The sequence below is a fragment of the Penaeus japonicus genome, unplaced genomic scaffold (genome assembly GCF_977035675.1).
Source record: "Penaeus japonicus unplaced genomic scaffold, GWHDUDI00000001_assembly GWHDUDI00000011, whole genome shotgun sequence".
Classification (NCBI taxonomy): Eukaryota; Metazoa; Arthropoda; class Malacostraca; order Decapoda; family Penaeidae; genus Penaeus; species Penaeus japonicus.
The window spans coordinates 33,457,659-33,477,658 of NW_028234413.1; the positions used below are offsets into that span (position 1 = coordinate 33,457,659).

General features: G+C 51.1%; 2 protein-coding genes across 19 annotated transcripts in view; both read right to left on the reverse strand.

Annotated features, from left to right (window-relative positions):
• The window catches only part of LOC122265454 (uncharacterized), a 68,012-nt gene that overhangs the window by 43,452 nt on the left and 4,560 nt on the right, over positions 1-20,000 (reverse strand). The gene's annotated exons all lie outside the window — the stretch shown is intronic.
• On the reverse strand, positions 15,437-18,534 carry LOC147471004 (uncharacterized). Its single transcript, XM_086541959.1, has 2 exons — positions 18,097-18,534; positions 15,437-15,762 (listed from the first exon to the last, which is right to left on the reverse strand). Exons 1-2 carry the CDS (start codon positions 18,395-18,397, stop codon positions 15,578-15,580), a joined length of 486 nt encoding a protein of 161 aa, XP_086398085.1. The 5' UTR covers positions 18,398-18,534; the 3' UTR covers positions 15,437-15,577.

The following is a 20,000-nucleotide window of genomic DNA, read 5'->3' on the forward strand; positions in this document are numbered from 1 at the left end:
AAAAATAAAATAAAAAATAAAAAACTCCCAAAAGTACGACAGGGAGAGGCGATAAAAAGAAAGAAAGAAAAAAAAAACAAAGACGCGCCCATTAGTTAAGGAGAATCATTTTGCAAAGAGAAAAGAAGGCGGCCGAGGAGGATGATTCTGTCTCCTTTAAGGAAGAAGGAGAGACGCCAAGAGAGAAAGAGAGAGGAAGGCGTACAAAGGGAAGGAGGGAAGGAGAGAAGGAAGGAGGGGGGGAGGAAGGAAGAAGGGAAAGAAGGTGGGAGGGAAGGAAGGAGGGAAGGAGGGAGAAAAGAAGAAGAAGGGAAGATGGGGGGGGGGGGAAGAAAGGGGGAGAAGAGAGGAGGGAGGAGAGAGGAGAAGAGAAGAGGGAGGGAAGAAGGGGAAAATGAGAAGGGCGGAGGAAGAAGTGGGAAAAGAAGAAAAGAAAGAGAATGGGAAGAAGGGAAAAGAAGAAGAAGGGGGAAGGAAGAAGGAAGAAAGGAAGAAGAAAAAAAGAGGAAGGGAGAGGGGAGGGAGAAATGAAATATAAGAGGAGGAGGGAAGAGAGGAACGGCCACACCGGTGATAGAAAGAGACACGAGAGATAAAAAAGGTACTTGAAAAATGTCAAACTGAGGATGAGGAAAAATGGATGAGGGTGAGCAAGAGAAAGAGAGAGAGAGAGAGAGAGAGAGAGAGAGAGAGAGAGAGAGAGAGAGAGAGAGAGAGAGAGAGAGAGAGAGAGAGAGAGAGAGAGAGAGAGAGAGAGAAGGAAAGAAAGAGAAAGAAAGAAAGAGAAAGAAAGGGAGAGAAAGAGAGAGATAAGGAAATAGAAAGAGAGATAAGGAAAGAAAAAGATGAAAAAAAAAAATAAAAATGGAAGAGCCAGTGAAAGAGAAAAATAAATGAGACAGAAAGAAAAGAATGAGAAGGAAAAAGAGAGAGAGCGCGTGAGGGAAAGAGAGATTACATCCCGTGCCGACTGCATTGTCTGCGAAAATGAAACACGCGTTTGTGACAGGGAATTTGGCTAAACAATGGAAAGCCAAAAACAGACGCGAAGAATGATCAAGCAAACACACAATAACAATTCTTTATAATATATGAACACATGGAAGGGATGTTCCAATAAAGAAGCTAAAAGAATAGGAGGGAGAGATGGAAGAGGAGGAGGAGGAGAGAGAAGAGAAAGGGAGGAAGAGGAGGCTTATGACGAAGAAAGGGAGAAGAGAGGAGAAAGAAAAAGAAGTATTAATAGAAGAAGATGAGACTGCTAAGAAAGACTAAACGAAAAACAAAAACAATTTGCATTCACCCTATCCAAAGCTGCAAAACAACAACAAGAACAAAACAGCAAAAGGAACTCGAGTGGAAGGCAAACCCAATATCCTAAATTATGGACCAAAACAAGGGTGCACTTGCTTCCTTCCCTCCTCAAAAATAAACAAGGGGGCCCCAGTTGGAAAAAAAAATAATACCTGTTCCAACAGCGAAGACCAATAAGGAGATATGGGACAGCGGCGATGAGGGATGAGGGAGAGCAGGGAAGTGGAAGGTTAGCGGAGGGGAAGGATGGCTAGGAAAGCGAGGGGGCAGGAAAAAGAAAGGGAAAGGAAGTGGAAGGAAGAAGGACCACCACAGCCGATGCTTCAAAACTCACAATCCGTTTCCCCCAAACACTCTCAACTTCGCGCAACCCCCCTTCCCTACCCCTCCTCTCCCATCCCTGCCCCCTTATCCCTGCCTCCCCATGCCGCCACATGGAAAGCAGCGTCATCAAAAAGCAGGGTTTACCACCCACCCACCGATGGGGCGAAGGAAGAGCAAGAGAAGAAGACGGCAAAAGAGCAAGAGATCGGAGGGGAGACGAGACGAGAGGAGAAGAGAGAAGGGAGAGAGCAGAGGAGAGGGTAGAGGGAGAGATAGGAGAGAGAAGAGGATGGGAGAGATAGGAGAGAGAAGAGGAGGGGAGAGAAAGGAGCCCGAGAGGGAGGAGGTTTGAGAGGAGATAGAAAAGAGATGCGGAGGGATGAGGGAAGGAGAGAGGAGGAGAGGAGAGAGGGAAGAGGCAGGGAGGGTGGTGGGGCAGGAGAGGGTGTTCAGTGGAAGTCCTTGAGGGGATAATGTTAACGACGGCATGGCACGACTCTGGAAGAAAATTACAAGTCGGAAGGGGGCGAGTAAAGGGTAATGAAAGACAATAAACGATGAAAGGCATCTTAGCGTGCTTATAAATGGGATAAAGGAAGGAAGAGGAAGAGGAAGAGGATGATATATGACGCAAAAGCAAAGTATTGCACTAATACGGAGGAAATGAATGGACAAGGAAAGAAGGAAAGAAAGAAAAACAAAGAGAAAAAAAGAGGAAGAAAAACGGAGACGGAAAAAGTGCAAAGGGAAGAAGAGGAATGGCAGAGCAAAAGTACAAGTCAAAGAGGACAACCAGTAAAGAGAGAGCGATAAAAAACAACAACAATAACAATAATAACCCAAAGAAAAAAATCCTCCAACAGGAAAACCGAAATGAAATGGCTGCAGTTCGAGGATTGGAGCCCGTGAGGAACAGCGGGGAACGCCGAAGGTGAAGGGCCCAAAGAAGCCCTCTGCTACGGACGAGAGCCACTAGAATCCACCGAAAAGAGCAGGGGGGGGGGCGAGGGGAGGAGAGGGGGGAGGAAGAAAGGAGAGAGGAAAGAAGAGGGGAGGGGGGAGAAAGGAGAGAGGAAAGAAGAGGGGGGTGGGGAAGAAAGGAGAGGAGAGAGAAGAAGGGAGAGGGCTAAGCTCGAGGTTCCGTCACAGACTAAATTCAGCAGGTAGGTCGCCCTTTCGGCAAGAGGGTATCCAGCAAAATACTCAAGCTACAGGAATCCCGCTAAATGCTTAATCACAGGAGCTCCGGGTAAGACAATACGAAAGCAATGATATTAGTACTTGAAGCCCTTTACACAGACTCTGGCGCAATATCTAAATCTAAAAAAGGGCCATAACCCATCCTCAAGTACGTGTATTGTCGTCGAAATTGAACTTGATCTGTGATTCAATATAATATTCTTGGATATGAACTCAATCCAACAATCCATTCAAAAGTTATTGTCCCACAATATTTAGGGAGTATAGTAGCAATAGTTCTAGTACTAGGAGTAATGAGAGGAGGAAGAGGAGGAGGAGGAGGAGGAGGAGGAGGAGGAGGAGGAGGAGGAGGAAGAACAAGAGGAGGAGAGGAAGAGAAGGCAAAAGTGGAGCAACAGTCGTAACAGAATTATTCGAAATAAAAGTTCCTGTGAGAGAACATATGTTACACCTAAAAGCACTATAAATAAAACAGTTTTACTACCAGAGCGCTCTTGCTCTTCGCCAAACAAGCCTTATTCCACGCCGACGGAACGCCTTCCCCGACCTCGCACCAGCCCGCGGAAGGGCACGTGGCATCCCGCGCGAGGGAGGGGAGGCATCCCCGGCGGCGTTGGCAAACCTCATTCACGAACATCGCTCGCGGTAAAGGGCGACGGCGGCGCGGCACGGCAGCGCTCATGTGCCGAATACGTGGGGCAAAGTAAGGGCTTAATCCCGGGTGATAAATTTTCACGAGGCGAAAGAAATACGCGAGGCGCATAATCCACTGGCGACTTGGGAGCAGGAGGTTCTGAGCGTGAGAAACATACAGCCCGGCCTAAACAACCGCGTGCAATAAACCATGATGAATGTTGCCTTGTAATACACGACCTGCAGATGCGCCCCCTCCCCCCCCTTCCCTCCTTCCCTTCCCAGGTGTGCCACCAAGAACACCTGGCACTGTCGTAGCTCCCACCTGCTCCCTGTTCACCCGCACCGAGAACTTTCGAGGAGCGCGCCCGCCTTTAACTGGCCCGTAAGGAACTACGACAAATTGTTATCTCAACAGCACGAGAGACGGCAGACACGGCACAGCTAGCCGGCATTCCATTATCGGAAAAACATCTTCATCATCCCGGCAGATGCAAACCCCGGCGAAAAGGGGAGGGGGGGAAAGGGGATGGGGAGGATGGAGGCGGGGTACAAATACTCGCCGTCCGCACTTTGATTATCGGAATGAAGGTGATCAGTGACATTGCCTCCCCCCTTCCCCTCTGCCCGGGAATCTCGGGCTATCCCCGCCCCCTCCCCCGTTTTTATCAGAGTTTCCCGATGTTTTAATTAAGCTGTGCAACCCTCGGCGGCGGCGGCGGCGGCGGTGGCCTATGGTGCTCCCCTTTGGTTTCGGTCCTCGATTTCTTTTTCATTCTTTCTCTCTTTTGGTGTTTTGAGCCCCCTCGCCTACTATCCTTCCTCTCTCCCTTTACCTCTCGCCCCTTCTCTTCCCTTACTCTTCCCCCTTCCACCCTTTCAATCGCGCGTCATATAGGACAGTCTCCGTGCCTCCGGGTTACTCATTCTCCCTCGTGACCGCACACGCCGTTCTCATTCCTCTTCACTCTCTCTGATTATTCCTTCGATCCCCTTCCAGCTCCCCTTGCGGCCTTCTCTCCTTGTCCTTGTTCGTTCTCTCTTTATTCTCTCACTTACATCATTTCCTCTCTGCCATCGTTCTTCCCTTGTCCTTATTCCCTCTTATTGTCTACTTAGACACCTCTCCTTCCTATTACCTACTTCCTCTCATCAACTTCTCCTCTCACATCCTTCTCCCTCTCATCGGGGCTAATCCTTCCCCACCTCCTTCCTCCCCATCATCCCTAATCCTTCTAAAATCCTTCCCAATTTTCCCTTCCAGCGTCTCTGCCCCCAACAAACCCCCTGTGCTCTTGCCCCTTTCACTCCCCCTCCCTCCCTCCCCTTCCCCTTACCTCCCCTCCCCTCCCTCCCTCCCTCCCTCCCTCCTCCCTCCGCTCACCTTTCCTCCCCGCACTGGATGCCCCTTGAGCGGTGCCCCGGAGTAAACAATGCCCCCCGTGACGCGCCATTGAGGAGGATCGCCCCCTGTAAACTCTTCCTTTTCATCCTCCTCAAAACCTCCATTACTAGCTCCGACACTTAGCCGTCTCGCATGCAGTGCAAGATGGTTACCCCCACCCCCCCTACCTCTTACCCCTTTCCCTTTTCCTCACTCTTAATCTCACTCTCACAACCACTCTCACTCTCACGCTCCCATCTCCCTCTCTTTCTCCTCCCCCTCCCTCTCTCTCCCTCTCCCTCTCCCTTTCCCTCTCCCTCTCTCTCCCTCTCCCTCTCCCTCTCCCTCTCCCTCTCCCTCTCTCTCCCTATTCACCTCGACCCAACCCCCCCCGCCGTATTCCTTTGGCGTCCTTATCTCTCCCCCGAATAAGTGTGTAGTGTACTGGGCGCGGGAAGACAGGCGGGGGGGGGGGGGGCGGAATATCCCTACTTTGGCCGAGAAACTTCTGCTTAAAAGAGAAATAGGATTTGATTTTTCGAAAAAATAAATAAAAGGGAAAACATTTTTTTTCGAATAAACAGGTAAACACAGGAAAGATCTTTTTCGAATTAACAAATGGATATATTTACAGCTTTTTCGAAAACGACCACAGCAAATAAAAGTATAAATACATTTTTTCCGAATAAACAAATACATAACCAGGCATCTTTTCGAATAAATAAACTAACATATAACCAGACTTTTTCTAATAAAAAAGAAAGTATAAACTGACAACTCCTCTTCATCTATTATTTTCTCATCTATCTATCTATTCAAACAAAAACAAAAACAAGATCCTCCCCCCGCCCCCCACCCCTCTTTTCCTGTTCTCATCACTCTTGTTTGTTTATTTGTTCAGCAATGTCGCCAATCTACATTCCCGGCGACAGGCAAGCAAACCGTTACGCATTCACCATTGATCCGCTCTCTCCACTGGAACAGGAAAGCAATAAAAGTAACCCGCTCGTTGTATTGCGCCCACAGCCTTTGGACACGCTAAAGAGGTACTTGCTGCCGAGCCCACCGGTTATGAGCAGCGGCTATGTGCACACAAACATTAATATATATTGTAAACGTACGCATGCACACGCGCACGCACACGCACACGCACACGCACACGCACACGCACACGCACACGCACACGCACACACAAACAAACACACATAAAAATGTCCTTCCCATACAAGCTTTCTGAGTTAATATTGTATTTTCGTATATCAAGTAATTTTATAACAATTTTGTGTATGGTAAATTGCATAATTGAGTGTAAATTGTTAAATGTGTGTTGTTATTTAATAGCAACTGCCACTCTCACGCTCACTCGCCACCCCCCCCTCCCATTCTCTCTCTCTCTCTCTCTCTCTCTCTCTCTCTCTCTCTCTCTCTCTCTCTCTCTCTCTCTCTCTCTCTCTCTCTCTCTCTCTCTCTCTATCTCTATCTCTATCTCTATCTCTCTCTCTCTCTCTCTCTCTCTCACACACACACACACACACACACATACAAACACCCACACACACATACACACATTCCAATCCGCAGGGGCGGCCACCTCGGTTGGGCCACAGTACGGCGAGGAGTCGTCTAATAATACTCAACAATTCCTGATTAATGTCCGATCAATTGGGCGCATTAGCCGCCCGATCCCTTAAAGCACCTTAATACCGGCGCACGCTAATGAAATATATTTACCGGGCCGTGAGAGGTCATATTCCCGGCGTGGCGTTAGTTCGCAGTCCAACATATCAGGGTCGCGTTGAGGGTGACACAACTTTATTCTTTTCTTGCATGCTAACACATACACGCACATGCAAGCACACATAACCTCCACTCACATACATACACGTAAACATAAATATATGCACACAGACAGACAGACAGACAGACATATAGACAGACAATAGACAGATAGGCACACACACACACACACACACACACACACACACACACACGCGCGCGCGCGCATACATAAGCCATCCCTAAACCGTCCTGAATTCATCTCTCCCACGACCACGTCCTTCCATCCGGCCCTGAATCTTGAGTGAATTTGAATTCTCTTTAAGTCAACCACACTCCTTCGCTTCGCCAGCCAGCCAGCCAGCCTTCCTTCCACCTCCAAAGCAACGCTCCCTCGCGCCTTTGACACAGCACAGAACAGTGACCGTCCTGGGCCCTAATTATTCCCGCGTTGGCCAGAAGGTGGCTTTGGAGCTAATCCGATCCGCGGGGGCCAAGGAAGTGCCAAGCCCCCTTAGCGAGTATAAGCCAACCTAACCTCTGCTTCCAGAGACTCGCAAGATATTCCAACGGGAAAAAGAAGGCATTTCTTTCTTCCGTTTTCCCTTCGTGGAATAAAGATTTGGTAGACTCTCTCCTCCTCCCCCCCCCCTTTCTCCCTCTCTCTCTCTCTCTCACTCTCACTCTCACTCTCACTCTCACTCTCACTCTCACTCTCACTCTCACTCTCTCTCTCTCTCTCTCTCTCTCTCTCTCTCTCTCTCTCTCTCTCTCTCTCTCTCTCTCTCTCTCTCTCTCTCTCTCTCTCTCTCTCTCTCTCTCACTCACTCACTCACTCACTCACTCACTCTCTTCTCTCCTCTCTCAATCTCTCTCTTCTCTCCTCTCTCAATCTCTCTCTCTCTCTCTCTCTCTCTCTCTCTCTCTCTCTCTCTCACTCACTCTCACTCACTCTCTCTCGTGCGTCCGTTTGTTTCATGTACGTACAAAATCTACACGCGTCCCCAGTCCCGCACTTGGCCCTGACACAATCCATCATCGAGGAATGTTTATAAACTCGGCCGGGGGTCACGAGTCTTTAATGGAAACAGAAGGGTATTTAAAATGCAAATGAGTTTGTGAAATAATGACTTCGCGAGCTTTTCTTGCTTATGCTTATGCACTCCGCGCCGATACTGGACGCGGGACTCGGCCTCAGTCGATGATGATGATGAAAGATGAGGACGGGGTGCAAAGGGTGAAAGATGAGGACGAGGGTGCAAAGGGTGAAAGATGAGGACGAGGGTGTAAAGGGTGAGAGATGAGGACGAGGGTGCAAAGGGTGAAAGATGAGGACGAGGGTGTAAGGGTGAAAGATGAGGACGAGGGTGTAAAGGGTGAGAGATGAGGACGAGGGTGTAAAGGGTGAAAGATGAGGACGAGGGTGCAAAGGGTGAAAGATGAGGACGAGGGTGGAAAGGGTGAGAGATAAGGGCGAGGGTGTAAAGGGTGAAAGATGAGGACGAGGATGTAAAGGGTGAAAGATGAGGGCGAGGGTGTACAGGGTGAAAGATGAGGATGAGGGTGCAAAGGGTGAGAGATGAGGACGGGGTGCAAAGAGTGAAAGATGAGGGCGAGGGTGTAAAGGGTGAGAGATGAGGACGAGGGTGTAAAGGGTGAAAGATGAGGACGAGGGTGTAAAGGGTGAAAGATGAGGACGAGGGTGCAAAGGGTGAAAGATGAGGACGAGGGTGTAAGGGTGAAAGATGAGGACGAGGGTGTAAAGGGTGAAAGATGAGGACGAGGGTGTAAAGGGTGAAAGATGAGGACGAGGGTGTAAGGGTGAAAGATGAGGACGAGGGTGTAAAGGGTGAGAGATGAGGACGAGGGTGCAAAGGGTGAAAGATGAGGACGAGGGTGTAAGGGTGAAAGATGAGGACGAGGGTGTAAAGGGTGAGAGATGAGGACGAGGGTGTAAAGGGTGAGAGATGAGGACGAGGGTGGAAAGGGTGACAGATGAGGACGAGGGTGCAAAGGGTAAAGGTGAGGGGGAGGGTGTAAAGGGTGAGAGACGAGGACGAGGGTGTAAAGGGTGAAAGATGAGGACGAGGGTGTAAAGGGTGAAAGATGAGGACGAGGGTGTAAAGGGTGAAAGATGAGGACGAGGGTGTAAGGGTGAAAGATGAGGACGAGGGTAGGTGAAAGATGAGGACGAGGGTGTAAAGGGTGAAAGATGAGGACGAGGGTGTAAGGGTGAAAGATGAGGACGAGGGTGTAAGGGTGAAAGATGAGGACGAGGGTGTAAAGGGTGAAAGATGAGGACGAGGGTGTAAGGGTGAAAGATGAGGACGAGGGTGTAAAGGTCGAAAGAGAAGACGAGGGTGCAAAGGGTGAAAGATGAGGACGAGGGTGTAAGGGTGAAAGATGAGGACGAGGGTGTAAAGGGTGAAAGATGAGGACGAGGGTGTAAAGGGTGAAAGATGAGGACGAGGGTGCAAAGGGTGAAAGATGAGGACGAGGGTGTAAGGGTGAAAGATGAGGACGAGGGTGTAAGGGTGAAAGATGAGGACGAGGGTGTAAAGGGTGAGAGATGAGGACGAGGGTGTAAAGGGTGAGAGATGAGGACGAGGGTGCAAAGGGTGAAAGATGAGGACGAGGGTGTAAGGGTGAAAGATGAGGACGAGGGTGTAAAGGGTGAAAGATGAGGACGAGGGTGTAAGGGTGAAAGATGAGGACGAGGGTGTAAGGGTGAAAGATGAGGACGAGGGTGTAAAGGGTGAAAGATGAGGACGAGGGTGTAAAGGGTGAAAGATGAGGACGAGGGTGTAAAGGGTGAAAGATGAGGACGAGGGTGTAAAGGGTGAAAGATGAGGACGAGGGTGTAAAGGGTGAAAGATGAGGACGAGGGTGTAAGGGTGAAAGATGAGGACGAGGGTGTAAGGGTGAAAGATGAGGACGAGGGTGTAAAGGGTGAAAGATGAGGACGAGGGTGTAAAGGGTGAAAGATGAGGACGAGGGTGTAAAGGGTGAAAGATGAGGACGAGGGTGTAAGGGTGAAAGATGAGGACGGGGTGCAAAGGGTGAAAGATGAGGACGAGGGTGTAAAGGGTGAAAGATGAGGACGAGGGTGTAAAGGGTGAAAGATGAGGACGAGGGTGTAAGGGTGAAAGATGAGGACGAGGGTGTAAAGGGTGAGAGATGAGGACGAGGGTGTAAAGGGTGAAAGATGAGGACGAGGTTGTAAAGAGTGAAAGATGAGGACGAGGGTGTATGACTTGAGGGGTCAAGGGTGAGGCTCGAGGGTGTGTGAGCGAAGGGTCAAGGCTGAAGTCTAAGACGAAGGGAGAGGTTCAAGGATGTGTGAGCGTGAACCAAGGGAGAAGGGTGAGACTCGAGGGCATGTAGGTTGAAGGGTGAGAGGTGTACCCTCAAAATTGACGCCGAAGAGTTAAGGGAAGTGTGAAGGATGACTGGTGAGAGCGTGACGCCGAGGGTGAAAGGGTGCGTGGGTGAGGTGAAAGGGTGCGTGGGTGAGGTAAGAGTGCGCACGAGGGACCCCGAAGATGAGCGGAATCACAACCGAGGGGAAAGAAAGTGGAGAATGGAAATGCGAATAAAGGATGTTGAAGTGACAGGGGAAGAGACGGGGCGAGGGGAGATAAGGGGAAGAATGATAATCACAGGACGACGGGGAGGAGACGGAGAGGAAAGGTAAATAAAAGAGGGAAAAGGAGAAGACCCAAAGAGGGGAGGATGGCCAACAGGGGGGGGGGAGACAGCGAGAGAGGGGAGAGAGAGGTAGAGGGAGGGAGGGAGGGAGGGAGGGAGGGGAGGGGAGGGGAGGGGAGGGGAGGGGAGGAGAGAGAGAGAGAAAGAGAGAGAAAGAGAAAGAAAGAGAGAGAAAGAGAGAGAAAGAGAAAGAAAGAGAAAGAGAAAGAGAGAGACTGATAAAGAAAAAAACAAACCTAGAAAAAAGTAATGGACGAGAGAGGGGAAAAGGTAGCCACATGAGAGGGGAAGGCCCATACAGGCGTCCACCGCACACCTGTATCACCTGTGTCCCCCCGTCCCCCAAAAGTTCAGATCTGGGGAGGAGAGATAAGGGAGGAGTGGGGGAGGGGCATTAACTACGTAGGGGTGAAGGGGAAGAGGGTAGGGGGAGGAGATGGGGAGGGGAAATGGGCTCAACTGAGTTAGGAGAAGAGGGGAAGGGAGGGAGGGAGAGGGGAGATTAGAGGAAGGGAGGGGAGTGGGATCAACTGAGCAAGGCAAGGATGGAGGGAGGGGAGGGGAGGGGAAGGGAGGGAAAGGGAGATGAACTGAACAAGGGGATAGGATGAGGGGGAGGGGAGGGGGGGATCAACCGGGAATGGGGAGGAGGGGAGGGGGATCAACTCTGTCAGAGTGAATACCATAAACTCTGTTCATGAACGAGAGAATGGAAAAAAATGCCCCGTTAACCAATACTTTTCGCTCCGCCGTGCTTGCATTTCGAGCCAAAGGCACTTACGGATGGCAATTACGTTCAAGCTGCACCAATACAGAAAACAATACAGAAATAACGGAACAAATTTACGAGTCCAATGCCTGTAAAAATTTATAGTATAACCATATATACATATATATCTTTTATATTTTCCTATTTCAACATTACCTTCTCTCTTTCGTTTATCTTTCATCCCTGCACCTAGAAGGGCTGACAACTAACCATCAGTCATCCAACTCTTCGCTTTGAAAAATGAATGAAAATAATAATATGCAACACATTAAAAAAAATAATAATAAAAAAGAAAGAAGTAGAAACTATCACAAAAAAGGAACAGAAAAAATGAGAGACAGACAGACACACACACACATACATATACATATATATATATATATATATATATATATATATATATATATATATATATATAGAGAGAGAGAGAGAGAGAGAGAGAGAGAGAGAGAGAGAGAGAGAGAGAGAGAGAGAGAGAGAGAGAGAGAGAGAGAGAGAGAACAAAAATAAAACACACACACACCAATGCTTCTTCAGCGACACGAAACGCAAACGACAGGAGGCAAGGGGATAAACTTCGCGCGGGTCACTGGCATCGTGCAAACAGCCCTTGCAAACCTCGAGAACGGCGGGTAACGAGGGCGTCGGGGTTGCGAGGGCCACGGCGCGAGAATAATACCCCCCTTTCCCCCTCTCTCCCTCTCCCCCTTCTCCTTCCCTCATGCTAGACCATTGACCCCCCCTCCCCTCTCCTTCATGCAAGACCAGTTAAAAATCCTTTCTTCCTTCCTCTTTGCCTTCCCCTTCACTTTCCTTCCTTCCCTCCCCACCTACCCTCCTTCATTCCATGCCTTTCCTTTCCTTTCCTTCCTTCCAACTTTCTCTCCTCTCCTGCCTCCCTCTCCTCCCCCTACCTCTACCTCTACCTTCACCTCCACCTCAATCACCACCTCCATCACCTCCACCTCAATCACCACCTTCACCTCCACCTCAATCAATCCAACCTCCTCCTCCTCCTCCTCCTCTCCCCCACCTCCTCCCATCCGCTCGCCGAGACTCGAAATCACACCTTGATGGATCCGACTTATCCCCTCGGCGCCCTCGGTCACGCGAGCTCAACCCCTCACGTTAACCTCCCCGCCCTCCACTTGCCACCCATCTCCGTCGGGGCAAGGGGGGTAGGGGGAAGGGGGTAGAGAGGGAGGGTTGGGAGTCAGAGAGAGGGAGGGAGGGAGGGAGGGAGGGACGGGTAGGTGGGGGGAGAGTGAAAGTCACCGACAGAAACTTCTTAAACAAAAGGATAAAATCTCTCCTTCATATTTTTTTCCTCGCCCAGTCGTCTCATTTCTTTCTTTCTTTCTTTCCTTCTTAGCGCGGTGGTTGAGAAAGTGCTCTCGAAAGTTGGCGGTGTCTCGGATTTCTCGCTTATGCATTGTTTTCGTAATTGGACAACTTGATTGAGCCGTGCCACGTCCGACACACAGGAATACATGCATGGATGAACACATGCATGTGTGTGTGAGTGAGTGAGTGTGTGTGTGTGTGTGTGTGTGTGTGTGTGTGTGTGTGTGTGTGTGTGTGTGTGTGTGTGTGTGTGTGTGTGTGTGTGTGTGTGTGTGTGTGTGTGTGTGTGTGTGTGTGTGTGTGTGTGTGTGTGTATGTGTGTGTGTGTATGTGTGTGTGTGTGTGTGTGTGTGTGTGTGTGTGTGTGTGTGTGTGTGTGTGTGTGTGTGTGTGTGTGTGTGTGTGTGTGTGTGTGTGTAGACAGATAGATAGATTAATAGACAGATACATAGATAGATAAACAATTAGGTAGATATAGACAGATAAATGTTCTTACCCACGAAACAAACAGGTTCTCAAGGAGCTCCGGGGGAAAAAAATCACAGCACTAACGCTCGAAATGGAGCTCAGCCCCGCAGCACCCCGGCGGGAGCAATCCCAAGCTGGATTACGGTGAGTGCTCGCCGCCGGTTCCAGGCTTCCCGCTATCCGAACATGATTAGAGAGGCTAATGCACTTATCACTGCGACACGAAATTACGAAAGGCTACGAATGCTCCAGAGGACAATCACGCGCGAATGTTTCTCCGCGGGGCCATTACGCTGTTTTAATCACTCGAGGGCTGGCCGCTGCACAAGGAGGGTAATCGCCTGTCGGTTAGGTGCTTGGCAAGGCATTCCGCCATAGGATTTTCGATCAATCGGAAGGTCAGCGGGAACAGCACGAAGATGAAGGAGGTGGGGCAAGAGGAGGAGGTGGGGCAGGAGGAGGAGGAGGAGGAGGAGGAGGAGGAGGAGGAGGAGGAGGAGGAGGAGGAGGAGGAGGAGGAGGAGGAGGAGGAGGAGGAGGAGGAGGAGGTGGGGCAGGAGGAGGAGGAGGAGGAGGAGGTGGGGCAGGAGGAGGAGGAGGAGGAGGAGGAAGTGGAGGAGGAGGAGGAGGAGGAGGAGGAGGAGGAGGAGGAGGAGGAGGAGGAGGAGGAGGAGGAGGAGGAGGAGAAGGAGGAGGTGGGGCAGGAGGAAGAGGAGGATGTGTTGGGGCAGGAGAGGGAGGAAGGGAAGGAGGAAAAGGAGAAGGTGAAGAATGAGAGGAAGAAGGAAAAGACGATGAAAATGAAACAATGGTGGAAGGAGGAGAACAAACCACCTAAACCCAAATCTGCAAGCCAGAGGCGGAAACCACGCCCACTACCAAGAAATCACATAAAAATATAAAATCCCCCAAAGAACACGGCCATCGCTAACCCAGTTCGCGGACGAAAAGCGTTGCAACCCGAGCGCCAAGATCGGAGCTCTCGTTTCAAAGCAACACGTAGCGGGGTGGGGGTGGGGGTGGGGGGTGGGGGGAGTGGAACATTCTCCCCGCCTCGCCGCTAATCTTCCGGAGAAAGGTCTAGCTACGTAACGACAGCAATCGGAATCAAGCCTTGGGAAAACAAGTTCGGGCCCGTCCGGGGACAAAATCCTAATTAATCGAACGAGGGGGGAGAGGGGGGTAAGTGAGGGGGGGGGAGAGAGAAGAACAGGGAGGGGGGAAAGAGAGAGAAGGTAAAGTTGCAGAATGTGGAAGTAATCTACACACTCCGGGACTACGGCCAATAAACCTGGGCGTAATGTCTGGCCGCATTAGTTTTAACGCCCATAATTTCTTGCTAGACAATGTAAGGTTGCATCCAATAACAAGAAGGGGGAGGGGCGGACGGGAAGGGGGGGGGGCAGGAGATGGAGAAGGGAGGGAGAGGAGAGAATTTTTGGACGCCTGGTTTACGGAGGGCGGCCGCAGATCCCCTCCCTCCCTCCCTCCCTCCCTCCCTCCCTCCCTCCTTCAGTAGCAAATCGCAGCGTCTCCGCCCAAGTGACTTCCTGCGTGGCGGGACCGTGACGCTCAAAGCTCATCTTTAAAGCCTGATCCGATCAAGTGTCTTCAACGCTCACGAGTCCCGGCACGTTCGGCGGTGCCACGAGCCAAGAGCTGATAAACGTTACATACAAAAAAAGAAAGAAAGAAAGAATGAAAAAAAATGACACCCGGAGACCAGACTCCCTCACTCTCCCTTTCCCCTTCCCCTTCCCCTTCCCCTTTCCCTGCCCCAGCCCCCCTACCCCCGTAACCCTCCCAGGCCGCCATGACAGTCCTCGCACAGACTAGCCCAACGCCAGACCCTTTCATACGCTGTTAAAGTTGAGTATCCCGGTCGGGTCAAGCACGCTGTCATTGTCATGGCACGGGGACCCGGACCGGTGCGCGACGAGGAGGCAACAGGAGCTCACTTAAGACTCGTAAAAACGGCTCAGACACAACGCTCGCCAGGATAATAGGATGGGTTCGCCAGGTTTCGGGGTCGCGAGCACCCGCTTCTATGACACGGGAGAATTTGTCACACACGAGATAACGTCGCATGAACATTTTGAGATCGGGCGCAATACATGTATATCATGCAGGGTAATGTGAATAAAGGATTCCGGGCTAGCGGACCATGCAGATGATAAGAGTGAATGAAACATGGCGTTGCGAGTGTGGCATTCATTTCCAACCCGGTTTGATACATGTATAATGGTTGGGTAAAGGACATGAGGTAGGCCTGGATTGCAGCATTGCCGGGGATGCCTGCATGACGAGGGTGTGGTTCGGGCAGCAAACCCCGGACGGGTTGGGGGAGAGGAGGGGTAGCGGGTGTGTCCATGCAGCAGCAGGTGAGATGGGTGGCAGACCAGGCAGGTGGGCGGGTGGACGAGCTGCCTCACCTGGTTCGCTGGGCGCTATGGTGGAGAGTCCCAGTCCGGAGAGGTAGGCAGGATACATCCCGTAGTCGCTGAGGCTGTGGTACATCCTCCGGAGGGCGCCGCTCTCCCGCTGGTACATGCGACGCACCGCACTGTCGTCGCTGTGGTAGTGGCGCGAGGCGGCGCTAGCACCGTTCTCGTTCGGAAACATCTTGTCGGCGACGGAGTCGAGGGGGAACATCCTGGTCAGAGGCACCGCGCTCTCTTCGGGGTACTGGTTTGCGGTGCCGTTCTCAGCAGGGTACTGAGGGGCAGCAGGGGCGGGAGCGGGCGGGGGCTCCAGTGGCAGGGGTTCCATGGCCCGGACGACGCAAGCAAACTCGCGCTCTTATAGGAACAAAATCGCGCTTCCTTCAGATTCCTTCCCTCGCCTGCGTATAAATATCAAGCATCAGTAGAGGCAGACAAAGGTCGCCTTCAAACACAACGAAGCATGAACACAAAAGAAGAAAAAATGCCAGAGAAAATTCCAAGTCTCCCGAAAACGAATTCTTCCCGCCGCAACTTCCCTGGGGACGCGCTCAAGACAGCGGCTCGAGACAGCGACGTCCCGCCGTGATCGTCGCGCTCGCTCCGCCGGGACACCACACGACAGCCTCGCCTCACGCTCTCGCTCTCGCCTCTGTTTCTCAGGCTTTTCAGTTTTCTTTCTCATTCATTCCCTCTCTCTCTTACTTCTACTGTCTCTTCTAGTGCTCTCTCTCTCTCTCTCTCTCTCTCTCTCTCTCTCTCTCTCTCTCTCTCTCTCTCTCTCTCTCTCTCTTCCCCTTTCCCTATCTCATTCCATAAGCAGAATCATACATGCAATACCCATAGCCATCAGAACAAGTAGCCACAGCCTTAAAACAACAATACCTAGTGTAATTGAATCAACAATCATTCCACTGAGAACAACAACTTTTTAAATGGCCAAACTTTTCTGTAAAAAAAAAACCGTCTACGACACATCCATTCCACCTGCATACCGCTGTGGGCCCCCACTAATTCCTGAATTACTGAAGGTATTTCTAGTATTCTGCTGCTCTCATGAGGTATTTTTTACGAGACGATCTCATAAATACCAACATAGGATAATGAAAACCGAAGGAGAGAAGAAGAAAAAAAAAGCATCACACGGAGAGAGGTCTTCATCCTTCCTTCAACACTCGTCACCACGAATATACACGGACACACTCATCCCTTGCAGCCTCGTTGAAAAAAGGTTAAACAACAACATAACGACCTGCAAAACGCGACCCATCGTTTGTTGTGTCCTGCCTTCAAAACCGAAGAAAGAATGAAAAAAAAACATATTAAAACAACTCAATGGTCTGCAACACATAACCGTCCTTTGCACTGTCGTGTTTTCTGTCTGCAACACGGACACTCTCCGTCGTCTGGCGCTGCACGAGCAAGCGATGGCCAAGATCATGTAGCAGCAATCAACCCCGTGAAACCCTTATCGCCATCGCAGTGCAATCAAGGCCAGACTTGTATCGTTCTTCTGTGTCCTGGATCTGAGGTTTCCGAGGTGTGTGTGTGTGTGTGTGTGTGTGTGTGTGTGTGTGTGTGTGTGTGTGTGTGTGTGTGTGTGTGTGTGTGAGAGAGAGAGAGAGAGAGAGAGAGAGAGAGAGAGAGAGAGAGAGAGAGAGAGAGAGAGAGAGAGAGAGAGAGAGAGAGAGAGAGAGAGAGAGAGAGAGAGAGAGAGAGAGAGAGAGAGAGAGAGAGAGAGAGAGAAGGGGGGAGGGGGAGAGAGAGAGATGAGAGGAGAGAAGAAAATGAGGAGAGATGAGAGGCGAGAAGAAAATGATGAGATGAGATGAGAGAAAAAAATGAGGAGAAAAGAGAAGAAAAAGAAGAGAGGAGAGGAGAGGAGAGGAGATATGAGAAGAGAGAGAAGGGGGAGGTTGGATTCCAAAAAAGGAACAACGAACATGAAGATGTAGCGGCGGTGGTTAAAGTCAGGGAACCACCGTCCCAGGTCGCATCCCTCGGACAATCCCTCTCCTCCCAACGCCGACAGCAGCAAACATCTCGCACCTCCCACCACGGCCGCCCTTGTCACCAAGGCGTGAGTTTGATGCTAAGTTCCACCGCCAGCCTCCCTGGCCGCGTCCGGGTCCACCTCCTTTCCCTCTCCCTCTCTGCCTCCCTCTCGTCCTCCCTCCCAGGACCAGCGTGCCCTCCAGGACCCCTCCCTGCCTGCAACCTCTCACACCATTTACGTAGCACTCCCCACCATGGCCATATACACTACAACATTCCTGTGCAAATATACATGTATGTGAATGTGCACGATGAACAGCATACAGATACGCATGTGATAGAGAATGTAATAGGCCAATGCAATTAATGCTATTACTTTTGGGCACTGAAGCGCATGAAATAAAACATTTAAATAAAAAATCAAAATATGAAATATTATTACTTTAGGTAAATGAAGCACACGTAGGTCTACTACACGATCAGACACAAACACAAACCTGTATACATGCAATTCATTTTCATGTTTTTTTTATGATTCTCTTTCTTGCCCTTTCGATCACAATCTCTTTCACCCTTTCTCACTGCACTACCTACTGCCACTTTACACGCAGTCAACACAGCAAAGCACTTCGACCCAACGAGGCGGACAGAGACGTTAAACAGCCACACGAGACACGGCGGGCAGCGAAGCGCCTCTTGCAAGTTCGGGTCACGACCAAGAGACAGCACACACACCTGACCTGGCCGAGCACACTGCCCCGCATAACACGGCACCGAGACCTGCACAAACGGGCGAACACTAGGCCGGTCCGCACGCTGCGCCGCCAGCGACCGGGGAAGGAGAAGCACCGGAGGCGCCTGCACGAGCGGCACCAGCAGGAGCGAAGGGGCGGCGGACGGCGTAGCGGCGGCGGTGCGGGCGAGGAGCGTCCCGGGCCAGCGCGACCCACCCCGGCACTGATCTGGCACTGGCACCAACACCTCCAGCAGCAGCAGCTCGGACCGCCGTGTCATTACTGCACTCGCGCACTCGACCCGCATGCTCCACGCCGCCCAGGTATGCACGTGAGATCGTACACCTCGTGATAACTTTTAATTATACCGGTAGCCACAACGCATGCGCGTATGCTCGTTTACGAGCCACGGGCAACCTCAGAATGTTTTTTTAGAGAGAGAGTCGAGATAGCGAGATGTGGAATCTGATAAGTGGTACGGCAGCGGTCGTGGTAGCACTGAGGTGAAAGGAACGACACAGTGAACTATAGAAGTAGTGGTCGTGGTAGTACTGAGAGAAGTGGTACGGCCGGGCGTACTCCAGTCGCAGCGGCCGTGCACTGAGAAGTGTGGTAAGAGTACGGCAGGCGCGCAGTGACGAGGCGAGACGCGTGGCGCGGATCCCCGGCACGCGGGGCTCAGGCGGGATCACGCCGACTTACCGTAACTAGCCATCACGGGGACGCGGGTCACACCTCACGTCGCAACGGGAATGAAAATACCCGCAGGTCGCCACGCTCGCTCGCTCGCTCGCAACGCCGCAAATTAGGCAAAACAAAACTCCGGCCATGCCAACCCATTCACGTTTTCCTTCGAGCCAGAGCCTTGCACAGCTGCGTATCCGCAAACCTAGAACGCAAAGCACTAACTACAAATAAAGAGCAAGGCCCCCCAAAAGACAGTTAATATAAAAAAACGGAGGGAATCGGGGAGCCGCCATTCCACAGGTTAGTGGACACACTTATGACCGGCCGGCGACCCAGCACACGCCGTGGCTCCCCTGAACCTCGCCCTCGACCCACGCCCCTCCGCCCACCCTCAGGCTGATCCTAGTCTTACGCAGGCCGCCGCAGCCCCGCCTGGCAACGATGACTAATTCCCCGACCTGGCATATCTGCCCCTGGCTCTGGTAACACTGCTTCATCTCCTGGCCTGGCGAGCGTTACCAGTTGCATTCCGCCATCCCTGTAAATGGACCGTGAACGTCGGTCGAGATTAATGATAAACAAAACAAAGGTCTCGCCGGGAATAAGGGCGGTCGCGGCCGAAGCAGGGATTCGAAGCGACCAGAAATCCACCCAATAGAGACGACACCATAGGGCAATAATGTCACTGTAACAGAGGAACACTAATGCACAACGGCAGTCATTACGTCGGTCAGTCAGTTAATTAGTCATTCTAGATACAACAGAGCAACAGCAGCGTGCATATCTCCAATACTTACGTGAGTAAATCTGGAATATATAACTATTACTACTGACGTATTGTTGCACTGGCAATGCCGGACAGGAGATTTGAAAGCCACCTGACTGGGCAATCCATTACAGAACCACTTCCACTACCCGTGCATTTCGCTCCTTCGGGCACGCATCTGTGGAAACCCTGTGGGATCACTCCAAACCAATCCTACCCCCCTAACCCCAACCCAACCCCCCCCTCTCCCCATCTTGATTCCATTGGCACACCGATCAATACAACATCAAAGTTATTAATCCCGGAAAAAATGGAATGTCACAACGAACGATACTAGTCCTCCCTATCCCCCCTCCCTACCTACTAAAAAAAAAAAGACACATCCCCCCCCCCAAAAAAAAAAGCAAAACACAAACAATTTCAAAGCGTGTTCCCCTCGGCGGCCCCGGGACGAATC